General features: G+C 40.2%; 1 protein-coding gene and 1 non-coding gene across 27 annotated transcripts in view; both read right to left on the bottom strand.

Moving 5' to 3' along the window:
- The window catches only part of LOC133656125 (formin-binding protein 1), a 151,914-nt gene that overhangs the window by 71,628 nt on the left and 58,221 nt on the right, over nt 1–22,065 (bottom strand). For all 26 annotated transcript variants that reach the window (XM_062056986.1, XM_062056982.1, XM_062056991.1 and 23 more), the window contains exons 5-6: nt 5,077–5,139; nt 2,341–2,445 (exon numbers count right to left, since the gene is read on the bottom strand). In XM_062056986.1, coding sequence (XP_061912970.1) covers nt 2,341–2,445; nt 5,077–5,139 — 168 coding nt within the window. The remainder of the gene's footprint in view (nt 1–2,340; nt 2,446–5,076; nt 5,140–22,065) is intronic.
- trnae-cuc (transfer RNA glutamic acid (anticodon CUC)) lies at nt 15,021–15,092 on the bottom strand. The gene has a single exon. It is a non-coding gene; the product is annotated as a tRNA-Glu (tRNA).

Here is a 22,065-nt window from a genome sequence, read left to right as displayed (position 1 = left end):
ATTGACGTAATCATAGTAGTATCGACTAGATACGCTACTGTACTTGGTATTATTACAGTGGATGTTAGGTGTGGATCCACCATTGGTGTTTGTTTACATTTTGACTACTGTGTGTAGTGAAGCATGTTTAGCTATTCCTCGTCCTGCAGGGATGATACTTGTAAGAAACGTACTTTATTTGTTGCCATGGAGGCGAGGATTAGTGATTTAGAAGTAGCTAACTTTTCAGAGGCGGTATAGTACCGAAAATGATTCATTAGTATTGCGGTACTATACTAATACCGGTATACCGTACAACCCTACTTTGTGATGAATGTGTTTATGCGATACCTTTGCGATTAATGCGTTAGATTTGACAGCCCCATATAATACTTGCATTAAAACATGCCTGCACAGTTAATACAAGTTACACGATGGCAACAGTTTGAACCTGGAACACATTAAATATATGCGGAAAACTTGTGTTTAACCTCCATAAGTAGAGGTTAAGTATAAGCCAATTGGATGACTGTTCCTGCGTTATGACTGAGGACCTCCACAAGAGGGGGTCCGGAGAGCTTTTGGGGATGTATGGGATGTGAATCCAAAACCCTCAAATGAGGGATTTCCTCCCCAGACAAGGCGAGGGACCCATTAGAGGTTTGCCTCAACGCCAAAACAAAAGCCGCAAAGGCCTCAAGTTGAATAAAACACACCGTTACTGACAATAACAGTCACGGGTGGGTAACTTGTCTAAATAAACATTCATGGCATGTGTCACTACGTCTTCTTCTGGCCCCAACTCCTGTGTAAAGAATGGTGTGTGTGTGTGTGTGTACAGTTGCGCTTCAAGACTAGAGTTTATGGCGTTGTTCGGGACAACGCAGCTCTTGTTTACAGCCTCGTTCCGCGACTCCTCACAGCTAAGTTAGACTAAGTCCGCGGAATCTGTTTGGCAGCTACGTCCACAGAGCAGAAAGGCTCTTTATTCCCGCCTGTATTTGCATAATAATCGGGTCTGAACTGTGTCAACTCGGAGCCTGACCCCCTGCCCATGCAGCTGAGGGAGGGGCGGGAGCATGCGCTGCTGACCCATGATGCCTTGCAGGCGTGGGAGCTGTGTGTGAGGACTCTTTTAATTGGACGTGACAACAGGAAGTCCTGAGAATCTGACGAGCGGCAAATTAAAGGGAGAAGACCCCACATGGGAGTCCAAAGTGCGGCCCGCAGCTAATGTTTGAACACATTCAAAATTACTTATTTTAAAAAAAAGTGGAATAAAAGAGCAAACAGGTAACGAGAATAAGTTGAAATGTGGACTCTAATAACAAAAAACTTGTTGTTTTTCCTTTAAAATTGTCATTGCTGAAAATTAATAATGAATCAAAAGCACTGCTGTTATGAATTATTGGCTCCAATTACATCACATTAAATATTTCACTTTAAAAAAAAAATTTGGGGGGAAAATATTGCATATTTTGTGTTTTTGCCATTTAAAACAAGTTTTCTTTGACAAAAAGGGCATAAAACAAACAAATAATAAAAAAAAAAGTGTGGTTTGTGCACTTGTGATTAAGGGCTATATAAATAAACTTTGACTGATTGATTGATTGATTGATTGATTGATTGATTGATTGATTGATTGATTGAAAAACATATGATCGACAGATCTAAAGAAAGATCTAGAACTTGAAGTGTTGGAAGTAAAAAATGAATGCATTTTAATGGGATTTTTTATTCGTTGCTCAAAAAATAATAATGAGTAAATAATGAAGTCAATGGTATTATGAATTATTGACCCATCCAAGACTCCAATTACTTCACATCAAATATTCCACTTTAAAAAATTTTGGTGTTTTTATTTTTATTTAATTTTGGGGGGGGTATTGCATATTTTGTGTTTTTCGCCATAAAAAACAGGGTTTTCTGTGACTACAAGGGCATAAAACATTTTAAAAAACGGTTTTATCTTCATATCAAAACATATACATAATTTATTTAGTGTTTGTTGGTTTTTGTGTGTGTACTTTCACTTAGTACTTTAAACTGAATCGTATATTATTTACAATGACAATAAAGGAATCCGTCTATACCTGAAGTTCATATTGAGATTTAGCGTTAAATAAAAGAAAATACTTTAGAAGAAAATATTTTTATGACTGAAACCCTTTTGGGTCCCTGGAATTAAAATTGAGGGGAGCCCTAAAGGTTAAAAAAACAACAACTTTATATTGGTTTTGAAAACGAAAACTATCAAAATGGTTTGATCTTTCAGTGTGCGGCCCTCAGTGGGAAAAGTTTGGCATAAGAGGTGGGGGCAATGCCAAAGGAGAGAGGCGTGTTTTAGCAACTAGCACATACCTTTTCCACGTCAGCCTTGGTCACGTTGATGTCAGAGTCCATCTTCTCAAAGTACTGCTGTGCTCTGTCTGCCTCTTTGCAATCACGCTCAAACCTCCTTTTGCACTGAAAAGACCACAGAACGCTCATTAAGAATCACAGCGAGCGGCATGGTAACCATTTCAGAACCACCCCGAAAAGCTTCTTCCTCGGTTAACCTTTTCCTGAGCATATTCATGCGTCATGCAAACGTTTCAGATACAGTCCTGTACGCAAACCCGGGTCATTTTGTGACCCGGAGATTAAACTAATGTTCACAGTGGCCATTTGTGTGCAGAAAAACACGCATTCGTTGGAACAATCAGCAGTTTGTCGGGCCGGTCTGCCCCACGCACAAAGAGATCATTGAACACAAACACACACGACGAGGAGGACGTGGCGGCGATACATGGCCGTCACGTCTCCCCCCCAACCCCATCAGAAAAGGGGGGCGGGGCCTTTAGATAAGAACTGGTGTTCTGTGAAAGCTCTTCACTAAAGCAAATAGAAGTGCTGCATCTGCTCTCATGTGGACCGTGACCACCGAGAGTTACACGCTGGAAATAAACGCAGTACAGTGGAGCCCTTCGACCCCAACAAAATGTGTTCCAGATGGATTGGTTGGGTTTAATTTGAGAGTTAAACAATGAAAATGTCGTTACTTTACAGCAGTGGTCAAACTTGAACTCTCATTAGATACTACGTCATAGTACAATATCACAAATATACAAAGAAAAACATGAAAAATACTTATTTTAACACAATTTTATATTCATAAAATATTTATTATGCTACCTAGTCAGAGATATTTGTTATTACTATAAAATTATTTACTGAAACAAAATAAATAATAATTAAATAATCAAATAAAACAAAATTATATATGTATCTATATGTATGTACATACGTACACTACCGTTCAAAAGTTTGGGGTCACCCAAACAATTTTGTGGAATAGCCTTCATTTCTAAGAACAAGAATAGACTGTCGAGTTTCAGATGAAAGTTCTCTTTTTCTGGCCATTTTGAGCTTTTAATTGACCCCACAAATGTGATGCTCCAGAAACTCAATCTGCTCAAAGGAAGGTCAGTTTTGTAGCTTCTGTAATGAGCTAAACTGTTTTCAGATGTGTGAACATGATTGCACAAGGGTTTTCTAATCATCAATTAGCCTTCTGAGCCAATGAGCCAACACATTGTACCATTAGAACACTGGAGTGATAGTTGCTGGAAATGGGCCTCTATACACCTATGTAGATATTGCACCAAAAACCAGACATTTGCAGCTAGAATAGTCATTTACCACATTAGCAATGTATAGAGTGTATTTCTTTAAAGTTAAGACTAGTTTAAAATTATCTTCATTGAAAAGTACAGTGCTTTTCCTTCAAAAATAAGGAGATTTCAATGTGACCCCAAAGTTTTGAACGGTAGTGTATGTATATACTGTATGTATAAATACATATGTACATGTATATATACATATATACATACATTCGTATATACGTATTTATGTGTATATATATATGTATATATATAGTATATATGTGTGTATACAGTATATATATGTGTGTGTGTGTGTGTGTGTGTGTGTGTGTGTGTGTGTGTGTGTGTGTGTGTGTGTGTGTGTGTGTGTGTGTGTGTGTGTGTGTGTGTGTGTGTGTGTGTGTGTGTGTGTGTGTGTGTGTGTCTAGTGTCTATATCTTACACTGGTTTTTAAAATTAAATATATCAAAATGGCCACCGCATCTTTCAATTTTTAATTGTGCGCCTCTTAGCTTTTGCACCCCTATACTGAATATTTATTATATGTTCCCAGATCACTTGTAGTGTAATTCACATGTTTCCCTTTATGGCGTTGGTTAGATTCAAATTCACGGTTGCTTCACTAAAGGCATTTTCATTTATCTATTTTATGTATATTTTTATAAACATATTGAAATTATTAAAAAAATATTATGCACTTTGCGTGAATTAAGTTAAATTCTATCATGAATTGTCATATAAGTGGAACAAAAAAAAAACTTCTGTGAAATTAATGCGCTATTGTATGCTTAAAATGAGCAAAATACGTAAATGTTACATGTTATGAATATTACTACATTACATATATACTCACAGCGTGTATTTAACACGATGATGGAGGTTTTTGGATGTTTGCACGAGGGCTTTATACGCGGAATAGAACAACTTTCATTGGCTTCATAGTTAGCTGACTTTTGCTAGTGTTTATTTATTACTTAGAATGCATATAAAAAAACAGATATTTCCATAAGGATTGTGAATGACTTAAAAAAACAAAGCGCAGTCCCCATTTAAGGTTCACTACACACTCTGTTTTTTTAAATGTTGCCTGTCATTCACAATGCTTATGTAAATGTCTTTTTATATGCATTCTAAGTCATAAATAAACGCTAGCAAAAGTCAGCTAACTATGAAGCCAATGAAAGTCGTTCTATTCCACATATAAAGCCCTCTTACAAACATCCAAAAACCTCCATCATCGTGTTATATACACGCTGTAAGTATATATGTAATGTAGTAATATTCATAACATGTAATATTTACATATTTTGCTCATTTTAAGCATACGGTGGCGGATTAATTTCACAGACGTATATCAAACATTTGCTTTTCCCTAGCACCACAAACAGGGGTTTCTTAGGGTCCTCTTTACAGAATGGTGTTGCGGCAGCTGCACTCTGGTGGTGTCACTCACCGACTCCAGCTGTTTCCACGAGCTCTCGATGTGCTGCTGTGCTTTGCGGCCATCGTGGAAGTACTGTTGGAAACGATACAGGACACAAATATAAAAGTCATTCACAGGCTGAGTTCTCCTGACATAATGAGGATAATATTTCTGTATTTTCCTCCCTGTTGCAACGTGGAGTTGTATCAATATTAATCACATGATAATAGCAGGGGGGGGGACAAAGTAGGACAAATTCAAATGGATACTACTGTATTGTACTGTACGTATAAATATGTATGACCTCATTCCCCACAAGATTAACTTTGAGAGATTTGTACGGGCATGAGCAGATGGCCGCAAGTCAATTCGATTAAAGAGCAGCCAAGCAGATCAAAATCCTGCCAGCGACACACAGACCGCCCAAGGCCGCACCGTCAGACGACTTCGCTCATTTCTTACCAAGCATTCCGATCACTTCCAGCTTCACACAAACGCCATCCCCGCAGATGTTAGCGGAAGGAATTCAAAAGACACTAATCACCACATTTCCAGGCTACTTAATGGCGTCATAATATATATTTTTTTAACATTTAAAACACTTCCTTGTAGTGTTGTCCCAATACTAATATTTTGGTACCGTTACCAAAATTATTTCGACACTTTTCAGTACTTTTTGATACTTTTCTAAATAACGGGGACCACAAAAATTGCATTATTGGCTTTATTTGAACAAAAAATCTTAGGGTACATTAAACATATGTTTCTTATTGCAAGTTTGTCCTTAAATAAAATAGTGAACATACTAGACAACTTGTCTTTTATTAATAAGTAAGCAAACAAAGGCTCCTAATTTAGTCTGCTGACATATGCAGTAACATATTGTGTCATTTTCCATTCTATTATTTTGTTTATTAAGGACAAGTGGTAGAAAATGAATTATTAATCTACTTGTTAATTTACTGTTATTATCTGCTTACTTTCTCTTTTAACATGTTCTATCTACACTTCTGTTAAAATGGTAAAATCACTTATTCTTCTGTTGTTTGATACTTTACATTAGTTTTGGATGATACCACAAATTTGGGTATCAATCCGATACCAAGTAGTTACAGGACCATACATTGGTCCTATTCAAAGTTCTCATGTGTCCAGGGACATATTTCCTGAGTTTATATCAATCAATCAATCAATCAATGTTTATTTATATAGCCCTAAATCACAAGTGTCTCAAAGGGCTGTACAAGCCACAACGACATCCTCGGTACAGAGCCCACATACGGGCAAGGAAAACTCACCCCAGTGGGACGTCAATGTGAATGACTATGAGAAACCTTGGAGAGGACCGCATATGTGGGTAATCACCCCCCCCCCCCCCCCCCCCCCCGTAGGGGAGACCGAAAGCAATGGATGTCGAGTGGGTCTGACATAATATTGTGAAAGTCCAGTCCATAGTGGGGCCAGCAGGAACCATCCCGAGTGGAGACGGGTCAGCAGCGTAGAGATGTCCCCATCTGATGGACAGGCTAGCGGTCCACCCCGGGTTGGGAGCAGAGTAGAAAAGAAAAGAAAAGAAACGGCAGATCAACTGGTCTAAAAAGGGAGTCTATTTAAAGGCTAGAGTATACAAATGAGTTTTAAGATGAGACTTAAATGCTTCTACTGAGGTAGCATCTCTAACTTTTACCGGGAGGGCATTCCATAGTATTGGAGCCCGAATAGAAAACGCTCTATAGCCCGCAGACTTTTTTTGGGCTCTGGGAATCACTAATAAGCCGGAGTTCTTTGAACGCAGATTTCTTGCCGGGACATATGGTACAATACAATCGTCAAGATAGGCAGGAGCTTGACCGTATAGTATTTTATACGTAAGTAGTAAAACCTTAAAGTCGCATCTTAGGTGCACAGGAAGCCAGTGCAAGTGAGCCAGTATAGGCGTAATATGATCAAACTTTCTTGTTTTTGTCAAAGTCTAGCAGCCGCATTTTGTACCATCTGTAATCTTTTAATGCTAGACATAGGGAGGCCCGAAAATAGAATGTTACAGTAATCGAGACGAGATGTAACGAACGCATGGATAATGATCTCAGCATCGCTTGTGGACAAAATGGGACGAATTTTAGCGATATTACGGAGATGAAAGAAGGCCGTTTTAGTAACACTCTTAATGTGCGACTCAAACGAGAGAGTTGGGTCGAAGATAATACCCAGATTCTTTACCGAGTCGCCTTGTTTAATTGTTTGGTTGTCAAATGTTAAGGTGGTATTATTAAATAGATGTCGGTGTTGAGCAGGACCGATAATCAGCATTTCCGTTTTCTTAGCGTTGAGTTGCAAAAAGTTAGCGGGCATCCATTGTTTAATTTCATTAAGACACGCCTCCAGCTGACTACAATCCGGCGTGTTGGTCAGCTTTAGGGGCATGTAGAGTTGGGTGTCATCAGCATAACAGTGAAAGCTAACACCGTATTTGCGTATGATGTCACCTAGCGGCAGCATGTAAATACTAAAGAGTGCAGGGCCAAGAACCGAACCCTGGGGAACTCCGCACGTTACCTTAACATAGTCCGAGGTCACATTGTTATGGGAGACACACTGCATCCTGTCAGTAAGATAAGAGTTAAACCAAGACAAGGCTAAGTCTGTCATCCCAATACGCGTTTTGATACGCTCTAATAAAATATTATGATCAACAGTATCGAAAGCGGCGCTAAGATCAACAAGCAGTAACATAGATGAAGCATCAGAATCCATCGTTAGCAATAGATCATTAGTCATTTTTGCGAGGGCTGTCTCCGTAGAGTGATTTGCCCTGAAACCGGACTGAAAAGGTTCACAGAGATTGTTAGACGCTAAGTGTTCATTTAGCTGCTGTGCTACAATTTTTTCGAGGATTTTCGAGATAAACGGAAGGTGGGACACCGGCCGGTAGTTTACCAGGAGATCAGGATCGAGGTTAGGTGGTTTGAGTAGAGGATGAATAACCGCTTTTTTGAATGCTAGGGGAACAGTGCCAGAGGAAAGTGATAAGTTTATAATATTTAACACTGATGGACCTAGTAATACAAAAAGCTCCTTGATAAGTTTCCCAGGAATGGGGTCAAGTAAACATGTTGTTTGTTTTGTCCCATTTACACATTTTGACAATTCCTCCAATGTTATTTCATCAAAGAGAGAGAAACTATTTTGGAGGGCGGTATCCATCGTATATACAGTCGTATCTGTGTTAATAAATAAATAATGATAAATGGGTTGTACTTGTATAGCGCTTTTCTACCTTCAAGGTACTCAAAGCGCTTTGACAGTATTTCCACATTTACCCATTCACACACACATTCACACACTGATGGCGGGAGCTGCCATGCAAGGCGCTAACCAGCAGCCATCAGAGGCAAAGGGTGAAGTGTCTTGCCCAAGGACACAACGGACGTGACTAGGAAGGTAGAATAATAGAACCCAGTTGTAGCTGAGATGCATTGTCTTTAATCTCTTTTCTAATGACTTCAATTTTCTTATTAAAGAAATTCAATAAAGTCCTCTGCTGAGTGGGTGGAGCTACTGGGAGGAGTCCCTTGTTGGGTTAGCGATGCTACTGTACTAAACAGAAATTTAGGATCATTTTTGTTGAGGTGGATGAGATTTGAGTAATATTTAGCTTTAGCTGAGGTAAGCATGCGTTTATAAGTTATTAAACTATCACACCATGCTTGATGGAAAACCTCAAGTTTAGTCGCACGCCACTTGCGTTCCAGCTTTCTACATGATCATTTCTGGGCTTTAGTTTCTTCTGTAAACCATGGGGTACGCCTTTTAGGGGCCCTTTTTAGCTTTAGCGGTGCTACAATATCAATGGTGTCGCGCAGGGCGTCATTAAAGTTGTTAGTGAGGTTATCAATAGAGCCCACATAATTTGGGAATGGTGCCATTACCGAAGGCAGTAGGTCAGTAAGAGTCGTCGTTGTGGCAGCATTAATGTTGCGGCTGCTATAGTAGTTATTATTATTATTATTAGTTTGTTGACAATGAGTCAGAACTTCGAATTTTATAAGGTAATGATCGGACATTACTTTAGTGTACGGGAGTATCGTAACTTTAGAGGTGGTGACACCCCTGACAAGCACTAGATCTATCGTATTACCGTTGCGATGCGTGGGTTCATTTATTATTTGTGTAAGACCACAGCTATCAATTATAGTCTGGAGCGCCACGCATGGAGGGTCCGATGGGGTATTCATATGGATATTAAAGTCCCCCATTATGATTATATTGTCGGCGTGCGTCACTAGATCAGCAACAAACTCTGAGAATTCACTGATGAAGTCCGAATAGGGCCCAGGGGGGCGGTAGATAATAGCCAGGTGGAGAGGCAGCGGTGTGACAAACCTCAAAGTGAGCACCTCAAACAAGTTATATTTATTATTTAGGCTAGGTGTAAGATTATAGTTTTCATTGTATATTAGTGCGACACCCCCTCCCCTTTTAAGAGGTCGGGCAACATGTGTATTGGTATAGTTAGGAGGAGATGCCTCATTTAGCGCAAAAAAATCGTCTGGTTTGAGCCAGGTCTCGGCGAGACCAACGACGTCAAGTTTGTTGTCTCTAATGACTTCATTAACTAATAACGTTTTGGAAGATAATGATCTTATGTTTAAAAAGCCCATATTATAGGTAGTGGGCTGTTTTGAGGATTGTTTGTTGAAATTATCCGAAGTAGCAATATTAATAATGTTGCGTTTATTATGCATATTGCACTTTAAATAGTTTCGACCATATCTAGGAATTGATACGACGGGGATATTCAGATTGTTTGCTTGATGTTGCGATAAACTGAACGCATCATAGTTAGCTACCTCAGTACAATGTATGTCTGCCTCTGACACGGTCACAAAAGAAAAAACACCCGTGAATCGATTGGTACCGGGCCGCACAAGAAATTAAAAAAATATATTTTTTATTTTTTTATTAAATCAACATAAAAAACACAAGATACACTTAAAATTAGTGCACCAACCCAAAAAACCTCCCTCCCCCATTTACACTCATTCACACTCATTCGCACAAAAGGGTTGTTTCTTTCTGTTATTAGTATTTCTGGTTCCTACATTATATATTAATATAGATGAATACAGTCTGCAGGGATACAGTCCGTAAGCACGCATGATTGTATTTTTTTATGACAAAAAAAAGAAAAAAAATATATATATATCCACCCCCCCCCCCCCTTCCCGGTAGATTAATAAGAATGATCGAGAGGGTAATGCAACTGTTGGTGTGTCAGAATAGTCACAGTCAGTACATGAGGCGTAAGAGGAGGGCTTGTCCATCCATAAACTGGCGGTGTCCATACCAAGAGTAATAGTATCGGTGTATGATCGATACTCGACTTCATCTGAAACTCGACAGTCTATTCTTGTTCTTAGAAATGAAGGCTATTCCACAAATTGTTTGGGTGACCCCAAACTTTTGAGCGTTAGTGTACGTATGTACATACATATAGATACATATATAATTTTGTTTTATTTGATTATTTAATTATTAGTTATTTTGTTTCAGTAAATAATTTTACACACTAGTGTGCTGTGAGATAGTCTGGTGTGCCGTGGGAGATGATCTAATTTTACCTATTTGGGTTAAAAATATTATTTACAAACCAGTAATTATAGTCTGCAAATGATGTGTTGTTGTTGAGTGTCGGTGCTGTCTAGAGCTCGGCAGAGTAACCGTGTAATACTCTTCCATATCAGTAGGTGGCAGCAGGTAGCTAATTGCTTTGTAGATGTCGAAAACAACGGGAGGCAGCGTGCAGGTAAAAAGGTGTCTAATGCTTAAACCAAAAATAAACAAAAGGTGAGTGCCCCTAAGAAAAGGCATTGAAGCTTAGGGAAGGCTATGCAGAACTAAACTAAAACTGAACTGGCTACAAAGTAAACAAAAACAGAATGCTGGGCGACAGCAAAGACTTACTGTGGAGCAAAGACGGCGTCCACAATGTACATCCGAACATGACATGACAATCAATAATGTCCCCACAAAGAAGGATAAAAACAACTGAAATATTCTTGATTGCTAAAACAAAGTAGATGCGGGAAATATCGCTCAAAGAAAGACATGAAACTGCTACAGGAAAATAGCAACAAAACAGGAAAAAACACCAAAATAGGAGCGCAAGACAAGAAGTAAAACACTACACACAGGAAAACAGCAAAAAACTCCTAATAAGTCACGGTGTGATGTGACAGGTGGTTACAGTACACCTACTTTGAGACAAGACCTATATTGATACAGTACACCTACTTTGAGACAAGACCTATATTGATACAGTACACCTACTTTGAGAGAAGACCTATATTGATACAGTAGTACACCTACTTTGAGACAAGACCTATATTGATACATGGTTGGTTATGGTTTAAACCAGGGGTCGGCAACCCAAAATGTTGAAAGAGCCATTTTGGACCAAAAATACAAAAACAAATCTGTCTGGAGCCGCAACAAATTAGAAGCCATATTACATACAGATATTGTGTCATGAGATATACATTGAATTGAGATGACTTAAAGGACACTAAATGAGCTCAAATATAGCTACAAATGAGACATAATGACGCAATATGTACATATAGCTAGCATGTTAGCATCGATTAGCTTGCAGTCATGCAGTGACCAAATATGTTTGATTAGCACTCCACACAAGTCAATAACACCAACAAAACTCACCTTTGTGTATTCACGCACAATGTTAAAAGTTTGGTGGACAAAATGAGACAGAAATAGAAGTGGCATAAAACACGTCCTGGAAAGTCGGAGAAAGTTATACATGTAAACAAACTAAGGTGAGTTCAAGGACCGCCAAAATTAGTAGGACAAAACGGCACTCGCCAATTACTCGAATCAGTGAAGCATGTTTAATACAAACAGTGTGCTTTATAACAATTAGGGAGGTTTGTGTCATGTTTGTCCTCCTACAGAAACCATATTAAAACAAAAAAATTATTTTTTTTCCCCTCATCTTTTTCCATTTTTCATACATTTTTTAAAAAGCTTCAGAGAGCCACTAGGGCGGCGCTAAAGAGCCGCATGCGGCTCTAGAGCCGCGGGTTGCCGACCCCTGGTTTAAACCAAGGGTCACCAACCTTTTTGAAACCAAGAGCTACTTCTTGGGTACTGATTAATGCGAAGGGCTACCAGTTTGATACACACTTAAATAAATTGCCAGAAATAGCCAATTTGCTCAATTTACCTTTAACTCTATGTTATTATTAATCAAATCAAATCAAATCAACTTTATTTATAAAGCACATTTAAAATTTACCACAGGGGTAGCCAAAGTGCTGTACAATGGTCAGGTTAAAATAATACGAGAAACGAGCAAACACAACACAACACAAACAGAACAAGATAAAAAATTAATAAATAAAATATAAAAACATAAAAACATAAAAACAGGTTCACAGCAGGTGTATTATGGGGCGCCATTGCAGGATGGATATCACTCAGTGTTAAAAGCCATGGAATAAAAGTATGTTTTTAAGAGAGATTTAAAAACAGGAAGAGAGAAGGCTTGCCTAAAACACTCAGAGGTAGGTCGTTCCAGAGCTTGGGAGCAGCAGCAGCGAAAGCTCTGTCACCTCTAAGCTTTAGCCTTGTGTCCGGGACCGTCAGTAGCAGCTGATCGGCTGATCTTAGGGATCGGGTGGGGCAGTAAGGCTGAAGGAGGTCGGAGAGATATGTTGGCGCGAGGTTGTTTAGACATTTAAAAACAAATAAAAGGAGTTTAAAATTTATTCTGTAACGCACAGGGAGCCAGTGAAGGGACGCTAATATAGGGGTGATGTGCTCTCGTCTGCGGGTCTGTGTTCGCAGACGAGCAGCAGAGTTCTGCACGAGCTGCAGGCGGGCGAGGGAGGCCTGGCTAATGCCTACATACAGGGCATTGCAGTAGTCTAAACGAGTCGAGATAAAGGCGTGGATTAATTTCTCGAGATCATGTCCTGATAGAAGCGGTTTCACTTTCGCTATTTGGCGTAATTGATAAAAGCTTTTTTGTACGACGCTGCTGATTTGTTTTTCGAATTTAAAATCTGAGTCAAACTTTACCCCCAGGTTTGTGACACAGTCGCAAATAATTAATGATATTTATCTTTGTGGAAACACTGATCATCTTAATGATTTCTCACAATAAATATATATAGAAACAGATAAATATCAATATGCAACACTTTATTTTTATATTTTCTCTAAGTGCACTTTTTCAAATTGAACATTTTCAAATGATCACTTCTAAGACAGTCTTGTGACATCACAATATCCCATTTTAACTAGCTAGCCACTAACATTTTTTAACAAATCATGAATTACTTTGCACCATGTTTGTACAAATAATAACTCATGTAAAATACAAAAGTCAACTCTCAAATTTTTAAATAAATCATGTCACACTTTGAACTGGACACCAAATCTGTTATCTGTTTCTTTGTCAGTTAGTGAAGACCAAGTCTTTAAAATATTTTCTTGGATTTTCAAATTCTATTTGAGTTTTGTCTCTCTTAGAATTAAAAATGTCGAGCAAAGCGAGACCAGCGTGCTAGTAAATAAATAAAATTTAAAAAATAGAGGCAGCTCACTGGTAAGTGCTGCTATTTGAGCTATTTTTAGAACAGGCCAGCGGGCTACTCATCTGGTCCTTACGGGCCACCTGGTGCCCGCGGGCACCGCGTTGGTGACCCCTGGTTTAAAGTCATATCCAACAATTACGACTTTTTACTGTCAACTGAGTTTCGTTTTTTAATGATTTCTGCTGGTGGTGTGCCTACGGATTTTTTCAACGCAACAAATGTGCCTTGGCTCAAAAAAGGTTGAAAAACACTGCTGTAGACTTTGTTTTGCTCATAAATGTGCATGTAATAAAAGAGAATAAGGAAGTAGTTTAAATATTGTGTTGATACTGTCAAACTGTCCATTGCCCTCACATTTACAGTTAACGTGATCAGTATTTGGTACTGACCGTTCTCACTCATGAATGATCGGAATCGGCAGCATAAAACCCTGATTAGAACATCCTTGGTTGTTTTTAAAAAATGTGTGGATCTAAGTATTTTTCTGAGGACGCAAGATTTATCTTGGTTGACAGAAAAAAATAGAAGGAATCTTCATGTTTACATAATTTGCCAAGTCTGCCAATGCTGTTGCCCCTGGTTACGCCTTGGGTCCGTGGCTCCCCCTGAATATCGTAACTTTGATGCTTTACCTAACTGTCGCAACTTGATTCGCATAAATGTGTAAAGGTCATGAGCCCAAAATCCAAACTGAAATCTGATGAGCTGAATGTTAAACCTCAGCTACACAGCGCTGCAGTTTGTCGGGTTACCTCAAAGTGTCCTACTTCCCTTTCCCCCAGGTTTTTGGGGAAGCTGGCTAAAACGAGGAAGTGCCAAAATGTTTCAGAGGAAGTATTTGATTGCAAGCGGAACACACTGCTCGAGTTCTGTCACGTGCAAAATGTCAGCTACTTGAAGCCGGGCCTCCATTTTCACCAACAAAGACAAAGGTTCGTAAATCAGCGGCGCAGACGTGCTTGGAATATTTCCCCATTACCGCATTTAGGGAAAATGTCTCGACGCTGCGTTTCCAAGACGTCAATCAGTACCAGTGAAGCAGCCTCGCTGGGATGGCAAGGTCCTGAAAGCAAACACTGCATATTTGCTGCGAGTGCAGCTGTGTGCGTTCCCCAAGGCTCCCTTCAGGTTATCAGACTGGACTGGGGGCCATGATGGAATGTGAGTATGGAAGTACGGTGCAAACTCAAAACCCGTTTTGAAAGTGGGAAAAGGACATCTGGAGTATTTTCCGGAACATAGGGTACACCGGATTATAAGGCGCACAGTCAATGAGCGGGTCTAGTCAGGTCTATTTTCATACTTAAACTTAGACTTAGACAAACTTTAATGATCCACAAGGGAAATTGTTCAATTGAGTTCCCTGACAGAGAATCGAACCCGGGCCGCGGCGGTGAGAGCGCCGAATCCTAACCACTAGACCACCAGGGAAATAAGGCACATCGGATTATAGGGTGCATTAAAGGCCTACTGAAACCCACTACTACTGACCACACAGTCTGATAGTTTATATATCAATGATGAAATCTTAACATTGCAACACATGCCAATAAGGCCGGGTTAACTTATAAAGTGCAATTTTAAATTTCCCGCCACACTTCCGGTTGAAAACTTCTAGATATGATGACGTATGCGCGTGACGTAAACGGTTGATACGGAAGTATTGGTACCCCATTGAATACAATACAAAAAAGCTCTGTTTTCATTTCAAAATTCCACAGTATTCTGGACATCTGTGTTGGTGAATCTTTTGCAATTTGTTTAATGAACAATGGAGACTGCAAAGAAGAAAGTTGTAGGTGGGATCGGTGTATTAGCGGCGGACTACAGCAACATAACCAGGAGGACAGAGATGGATAGCAGACGCGCTAGCCGCCGAACTCACCTTAACTTCCTCCGTCTCGCCAACCGCATCTGTGATCGGGTGAAGTCCTTCGTCGCACCGTCGATCGCTGGAACGCAGGTGAGCACGGGTGTTGATGAGCAGATGAGGGCTGGCTGGCGTAGGTGGATAGCTAATGTTTTTAGCATAGCTCTGTGAGGTCCGGTTGCTAAGTTAGCTTCAATGGCGTCGTTAGCAACAGCATTGTTAACCTTCGCCAGGCTGGAAAGCATTAACCGTGTATTTACATGTACATGGTTTAATAGTATTGTTGATCTTCTGTCTATCCTTCCAGTCAGGGGTTTATTTCTTTTGTTTCTATATGCAGTTAAGCACGATGCTATCACGTTAGCTCCGTAGCTAAAGTGTTTCGTCGATGTATTGTCGTGGAGATAAAAGTCACTGTGAATGTCCATTTCGCGTTCTCGACTCTCATTTTCAAGAGGATATAGTATCCGAGGTGGTTTAAAATACAAATCCGTGATCCACAATAGAAAAAGGAGAAGAGTGTGGAATCCAATGAGCCAGCTTGTACCTAAGTTACGGTCAAAGCGAAAAACGATATGTCTTGCACTGCATTCTAGTCCTTCACTCTAACGTTCCTCATCCACAAATCTTTCATCCTCGCTCAAATTAATGGGGTAATCGTCGCTTTCTCGGTCTGAATCGCTCTAGCTGCATTGAAAACAATAGGAAAATGTCAGGAGCCTTTCAATTGACTACGTCACGCTACTTCCGGTAGGGGCAAGGCTTTTTTTTTAATCAGATACCAAAAGTTGCGATCTTTATCGTCGTTGTTCTCTACTAAATCCTTTCAGCAAAAATATGGCAATATCGCGAAATGATCAAGTATGACACATAGAATGGATCTGCTATCCCCGTTTAAATAAAAACATTTCATTTCAGTAGGCCTTTAAAGGAGTCATATTATTATTATTTTTTTCTAAATGTAAAACACTTCCTTGTGGTCTACATAACATGTAATGGTGGTTCTTTGGTCAAAATGTTGCATAGATGATGTTTTACAGATCATCTTCAAGCCACTTTCTTACAGTTGCTTCCGGATGCGCCGTTTTGTGGGCGGTCTTATTTACGTGGCTCACCTTCAGCAGCGTCTTCTCCCTGTCATCTTTGTTGTAGCAGTGTAGCGTGCAAGGACGGGAGTGGAAGAAGTGTCAAAAGATGGCGCTAACTGTTTTAATGACATTCAGACTTTACTTCAATCAATAACGGAGCAGCATCTCCTCATCCGGAAACAACAACAAGGCCGGGAAAAAAATGCCCGACCGGAACTCTCTAATAGCTACAGTGCCTTGGGTGAATAATGTAAACTCACTACGCTTTCATGGCGAGTTTACTGACAGATATAAGTAAGAACTTTACACTACTTTATATTAGAAATGGCAACAGCGGAGGATGAATGTCCCATAACACGTAGAGAAAAAGAAGAAGCTTATCGACTACAGCGGACTACAAAGACGGATGCGCACAAACTTTCAGTACTTATGCGGATACCAAATACAGATCAGCAGGTACCAGAATGTCAGAAAAGTTGCTTTTGCATAATATTGCAAAACAAAACGGCAAATAATGTCTTATTAGGGGTGTAACGGTACAAAAAAATTTCGGTTCGGTACGTACCTCGGTTTAGAGGTCACGGTTCGGTTCATTTTCGGTACAGTAAGAAAACAACAAAATATACATTTTTGGGTTATTTATTTACCAAATTTGTAAACAATGGCTTTATCCTTTTAACGTTGGGAACACTATAATAATTCTGAGGTAGGCGGGGTTGGGGGGGCGTGGTTTGGTGGTAGCGGGGGTGTATTTTGTAGCGCAAGGGGTTCTGGGTATTTGTTCTGTTGTTCTGGGTATTTGTTCTGTTGTGTTTATGTTGTGTTACGGTGCGGATGTGCTCCCGAAATGTGTTTGTCATTCTTGTTTGGTGTTGGGTTCACAGTGTGGCGCATATTTGTAACAGTGTTAAAGTTGTTTATACTTTCACCCTCAGTGTGACCTGTATGACTGTTGATCAAGTATGCATTGCATTCACTTATGTGTGTGTAAAAGCCACAAATATTTCTGTTTGTATGGAGGAAAAGCGGACGTGACGACAGCTTGTAGAGGATGCTAAAGGCAGTGCCTTTAAGGCACGCCCCCAATATTGTTGTACAGGTGGAAATCGGTAGAAATTCGGGAGAATGGTTGCCCCGGGAGATTTTCGGGAGGGGCACTGAAATTCGGGAGGGTTGGCAAGTATGAGCACAGTACAATCCATCAAGCGGTGCGGCTTCATAGCTTACTAAAGTCGTACTAAAACATTTTGATAGATTTTTGAGCGCTGTGTGTAATATTCTATATTTTCAATGGAACATGTAAAATATTTGTGTTGTTTACTTAAGTCATATTGCAGTCTACACGTATCTCTGATGTGTGACTGCCATCTACCGGTCCCACTTATCATCTCACCATGAACCAAATAAAATAGCTTCGAGGTCGGTAAGCACAACCAAAAGTTATTCCGTACACTAAGTGCACCAGGTTATAAGGTGCACTGTCGAGTTCTGAGAAAATGAAAGGATTTTAAGTGCGCCTTATAGTCCAAAAAATATGCTAATAAAAATGAAGAAGACACATTTTTTAAAACCTGCTAAGCTAACTTCAGTTATGTTTTAGTTTTAAACCGTAAACAGAGTCTTCTGCTGAAAACCACTTAGGGAAGGTCGAGGTCCCCATTGTATCATATTCTCTGAAGGGAGGCTCACTGTGAAAACGAGCTGGGTACCTCACCATTATATGATACATGTGTCATAATTAATCGACATCAAGGTTGTATATAGTGCAATAACGATAAGAGTTTTTTCCTCCGCCGTCACCAGCATTTAAGAGAGTTATGTTCGCCAATCAGTAATGTTGAGCCTTGAGTTTTTTCGTCACCTTCCGCCTCGTGTCTCTGCCTTCATCCCCACTTTTCGGTTGCATGCCACAAAACTTTCACCAACAGTAAAGGGCTGTATTTTTTTTTTTTGTAGCATGGTTGTTAACGTTTTTGTGTGTCTGCTAGGGTTGACAGTTCAGGTTGCCATTGTTGTTGTGACATCCCACTGGGTTGTGAGTTTTTCCTTGCCCTTTTGTGGGCTCTGAACCGAGGATGTCGTTGTGGCTTGTGCAGCCCTTTGAGACACTTGTGATTTAGGGCTATATAAATAAACATTGATTGATTGATTGATTGATTGATTGTGTTGATAATAAAGAGCTTGTTGCTCCAATGCCCCCTTGTTATGTTTATATGTAATATAGTGTCCTCAAAGTTGACTTTTTTTTTTTACTAAAATAGGGACTTTTGTCGAGGCTAGAAGCAATTATTCATGTTTACACTGTTTCTTATTGGGAACTATGCTTTAATATACACACTTTCCGATTATGAACAAGAATCAAGAACTTTTCAACTTTCATTAAATATTATCATTACTTTTAGGATGATCCACGGACTTCCGACTAGTTGAATGACACCTCTGTCATGCCCCGAGGGGGTCTATATCACTTTTACTGGCACTTAGCGATATTATTGTTATTCATTTGTTAAAAAGACAAAAGTTGATGCGAACGCCTGCGTGCCGCCAGAAAAAGACGAAGAAGAACGCATATGTGCAATTACTGCTGTCATGGCCAAAGCTCCAAAACAACCAAAGAAACAAAAAGTTTTGTCTGAGGGGACAAAAAAAAGAAAAAAGGGATAAAGGGACATTCAAGGATCAGCAATTACTGATGTCATGGCCAAAGCTCCAAAACAACCAAAGAAATGAAAAGTTTTGTCTGAGGGGACAAAAACAAGAACAAGGGATAAAAGGACAATCAAGAATCAACATTGCCTCGGCTTTCACTCGCTGGCGTGAGCTCAAAGGTGAGGAGGGATTTCCGACTGATGACGCCTTGGCTCTGTTCCTGCCGGACTAGTAGGTGACTTCCAATGCTCAAATCAAAATGCTAATGCTAATGTCAGCTATCGGAAATGTGCGTGGTAGCAAGAAATAGCCACCAGCTTGATAGTTCCACACTACTTCTTTCGAAAAAAAATCTCATGCTGGTCTTTCTTTGCTTCGGACCTGCATCCGCCCCGATACATTCTTGGTAGTAGCGTCATGTTTGTAGCGCAATCCAAGATCATTTCTTCATAGTGTCTGCTACTTAACATCAGCATAGCAATTAGAGAGCTAATATTTGTGGCAATATTACAGTGCACATCATGTCAGTATGACGCTATAAGCGCTAGTCCTCATGGGAAATGTGTTCTTTTTCTGGCAAAACACTACCGCTTTGGTCCACTGGCGCCGCCAAAATCAACCAAAACTTAAAGTTCCTAAGTGGGGCTTTAAAGAAGTACCACTGATTGTCACACACACACTAGGTGTGGCGAAATTATTCTCTGCATTTGACCCATCACCCTTGATCACCCCCTGGGAGGTGAGGGGAGCAGTGAGCAGCAGCGGTGGCAGCGCCCGGGAATCATTTTTGGTGATTTAACCCCCAATTCCAACCCTTGATGCTGAGTGTCAAGCAGGGAGGTAATAGGTCCCATTTTTATAGTCTTTGGTATGACTCGGCCGGGGTTTGAACTCACAACCTACCGATCTCAGGGCGGACACTCTAACCACTAAGGCACTGAGAGTTCGTACTTCGAAGTCCTGATCCATTTTTTTTCCAATCCTAAAGCGAAAGTGAATCCACGCGTCAAAGACCCATCATAAAGTTAAATGCGGAGAAAGGTAACCATATCGATATACTGTCACACTTTAAAATCGTAAAAACTGCATTAGTTGTGTTTTTAAGTCATCATAACTAGGGATGTCCAATAATATCGGACTGCCGATATTATCGGCCGATAAATGCTATAAAATGTAATGGAAATTATCGGCATCGGTTTCAAAATGATTGGTAGCGGTCTCAAAAAGTAAAAGTTATAACTTTTTAATACGCCGCTGTGTACACGGACGTAGGGAGAAGTACAGAGCGCCAATAAACCTTAAAGGCACTTCCTTTTCGTGCCGGCCCAGTCATATAATATCTACGGTTTTTCACACACACAAGTGAATGCAAGTCATACTTGGTCAACAGCCATACAGGTCACACTGAGGGTGGCCGTATGAACAACTTTAACACTATTACAAATATGCGCCACACTGTGAACCCACACCAAACAAGAATGACAAACACATTTCGGGAGAACATCCGCACCGTAACACAACATAAACACAACAGAACAAATACCCAGAACCCCTTGCAGCACTAACTCTTACGGGACGCTACAATATACACCCCCGCTACCCCTACCTCAACACCGCCCCCTCAACCTCCTCATGCTCTCTCAGGGAGAGCATGCCCCAAATTCCAAGCTGCTGTTTTGAGGCATGTTAAAAAAAAATAATGCACTTTGTGACTTCAATAATAAATATGGCAGTGTCATGTTGGCATTTTTTTCCATAACTTGAGTTGATTTATTTTGGAAAACCTTGTTACATTGTTTAATGCATCCAGCGGGGCATCACAACAAAATTAGGCATAATAATGTGTTAATTCCACGACTGTATATATCGGTATCGGTTGATATCAGAATCGGTAATTAAAGAGTTGGACAATATCGGAATATCGGATATCGGCAAAAAAGCGATTATCGGACATCTCTAATCATAACTTCCTTATCAGGGTCTCCCAAAAACAGGTCAGTTTACCAGGTTGAATTGCCATTTGTACGCCAATCAGGACCAATCAATTTTCAACACGCCGGCAGGCCTAAGTTCTAACAAGACTTTTATTGACATGACGTGGTACACAGGAATGTACCCCCCCCCCCCCCCCCCCCCCCCCGCGCCTGCAAGGTTGTCAACACACATAATAATCCCTCTAAACTGCCACGAATCATAGAAGAAAGGCAGGCGATAAGCACGATAAAAGACTTTGGGATATTTAGTGTTCAAACAGAGCAGCGCTGCTGATGTCACAGAGGTTATTTGGACTGCGAAAAACTTTCCTCGGCTGTCTATCCACTGTGCAGGAAGAGGCATGCGAGGCCTCTCCGCATTGTTCTTAGCCTGAGGTTCTATCACCTTTTTTTTTGTAAATAAGCGCTTGCGGGTGAGATGTTTTGTAAAAACGTTGCGGTTCAGCTGACATCGCGATGAATGCTAACATCCAGGTTGTCGGCTGAATAGGATGTCATTTTTTGTTTTGTTTTTAAGCCAAGACAAACCACAGCATACGTGTCAAAGCAGCTTAATCAGCCGTGATTGGAGATGACACCTCGTTAAGCCTGGTGAGGATAGCACTTTGCTGCTGACAGAACACCTTCTAGTCATTCATCAGCATAATCCACAATCCAGACCGCAGGATCTCGTCCTGCATAAACTGCCATCCTCTTCACCAGGGTCCATTGCGCTGGAGACCGGGAAAGCCAAGGTTTTCTGTCATCCGTTATAATCCAAATCTAATTAAACATGCTTGCATAACATATTAAATCCAGTGGCC

The sequence above is a fragment of the Entelurus aequoreus genome, linkage group LG08 (assembly GCF_033978785.1).
Source record: "Entelurus aequoreus isolate RoL-2023_Sb linkage group LG08, RoL_Eaeq_v1.1, whole genome shotgun sequence".
NCBI lineage: Eukaryota > Metazoa > Chordata > Actinopteri > Syngnathiformes > Syngnathidae > Entelurus > Entelurus aequoreus.
The sequence above is the reverse complement of the archived record's forward strand: the minus strand, read 5'-3'. Positions and strand labels throughout refer to the sequence as shown.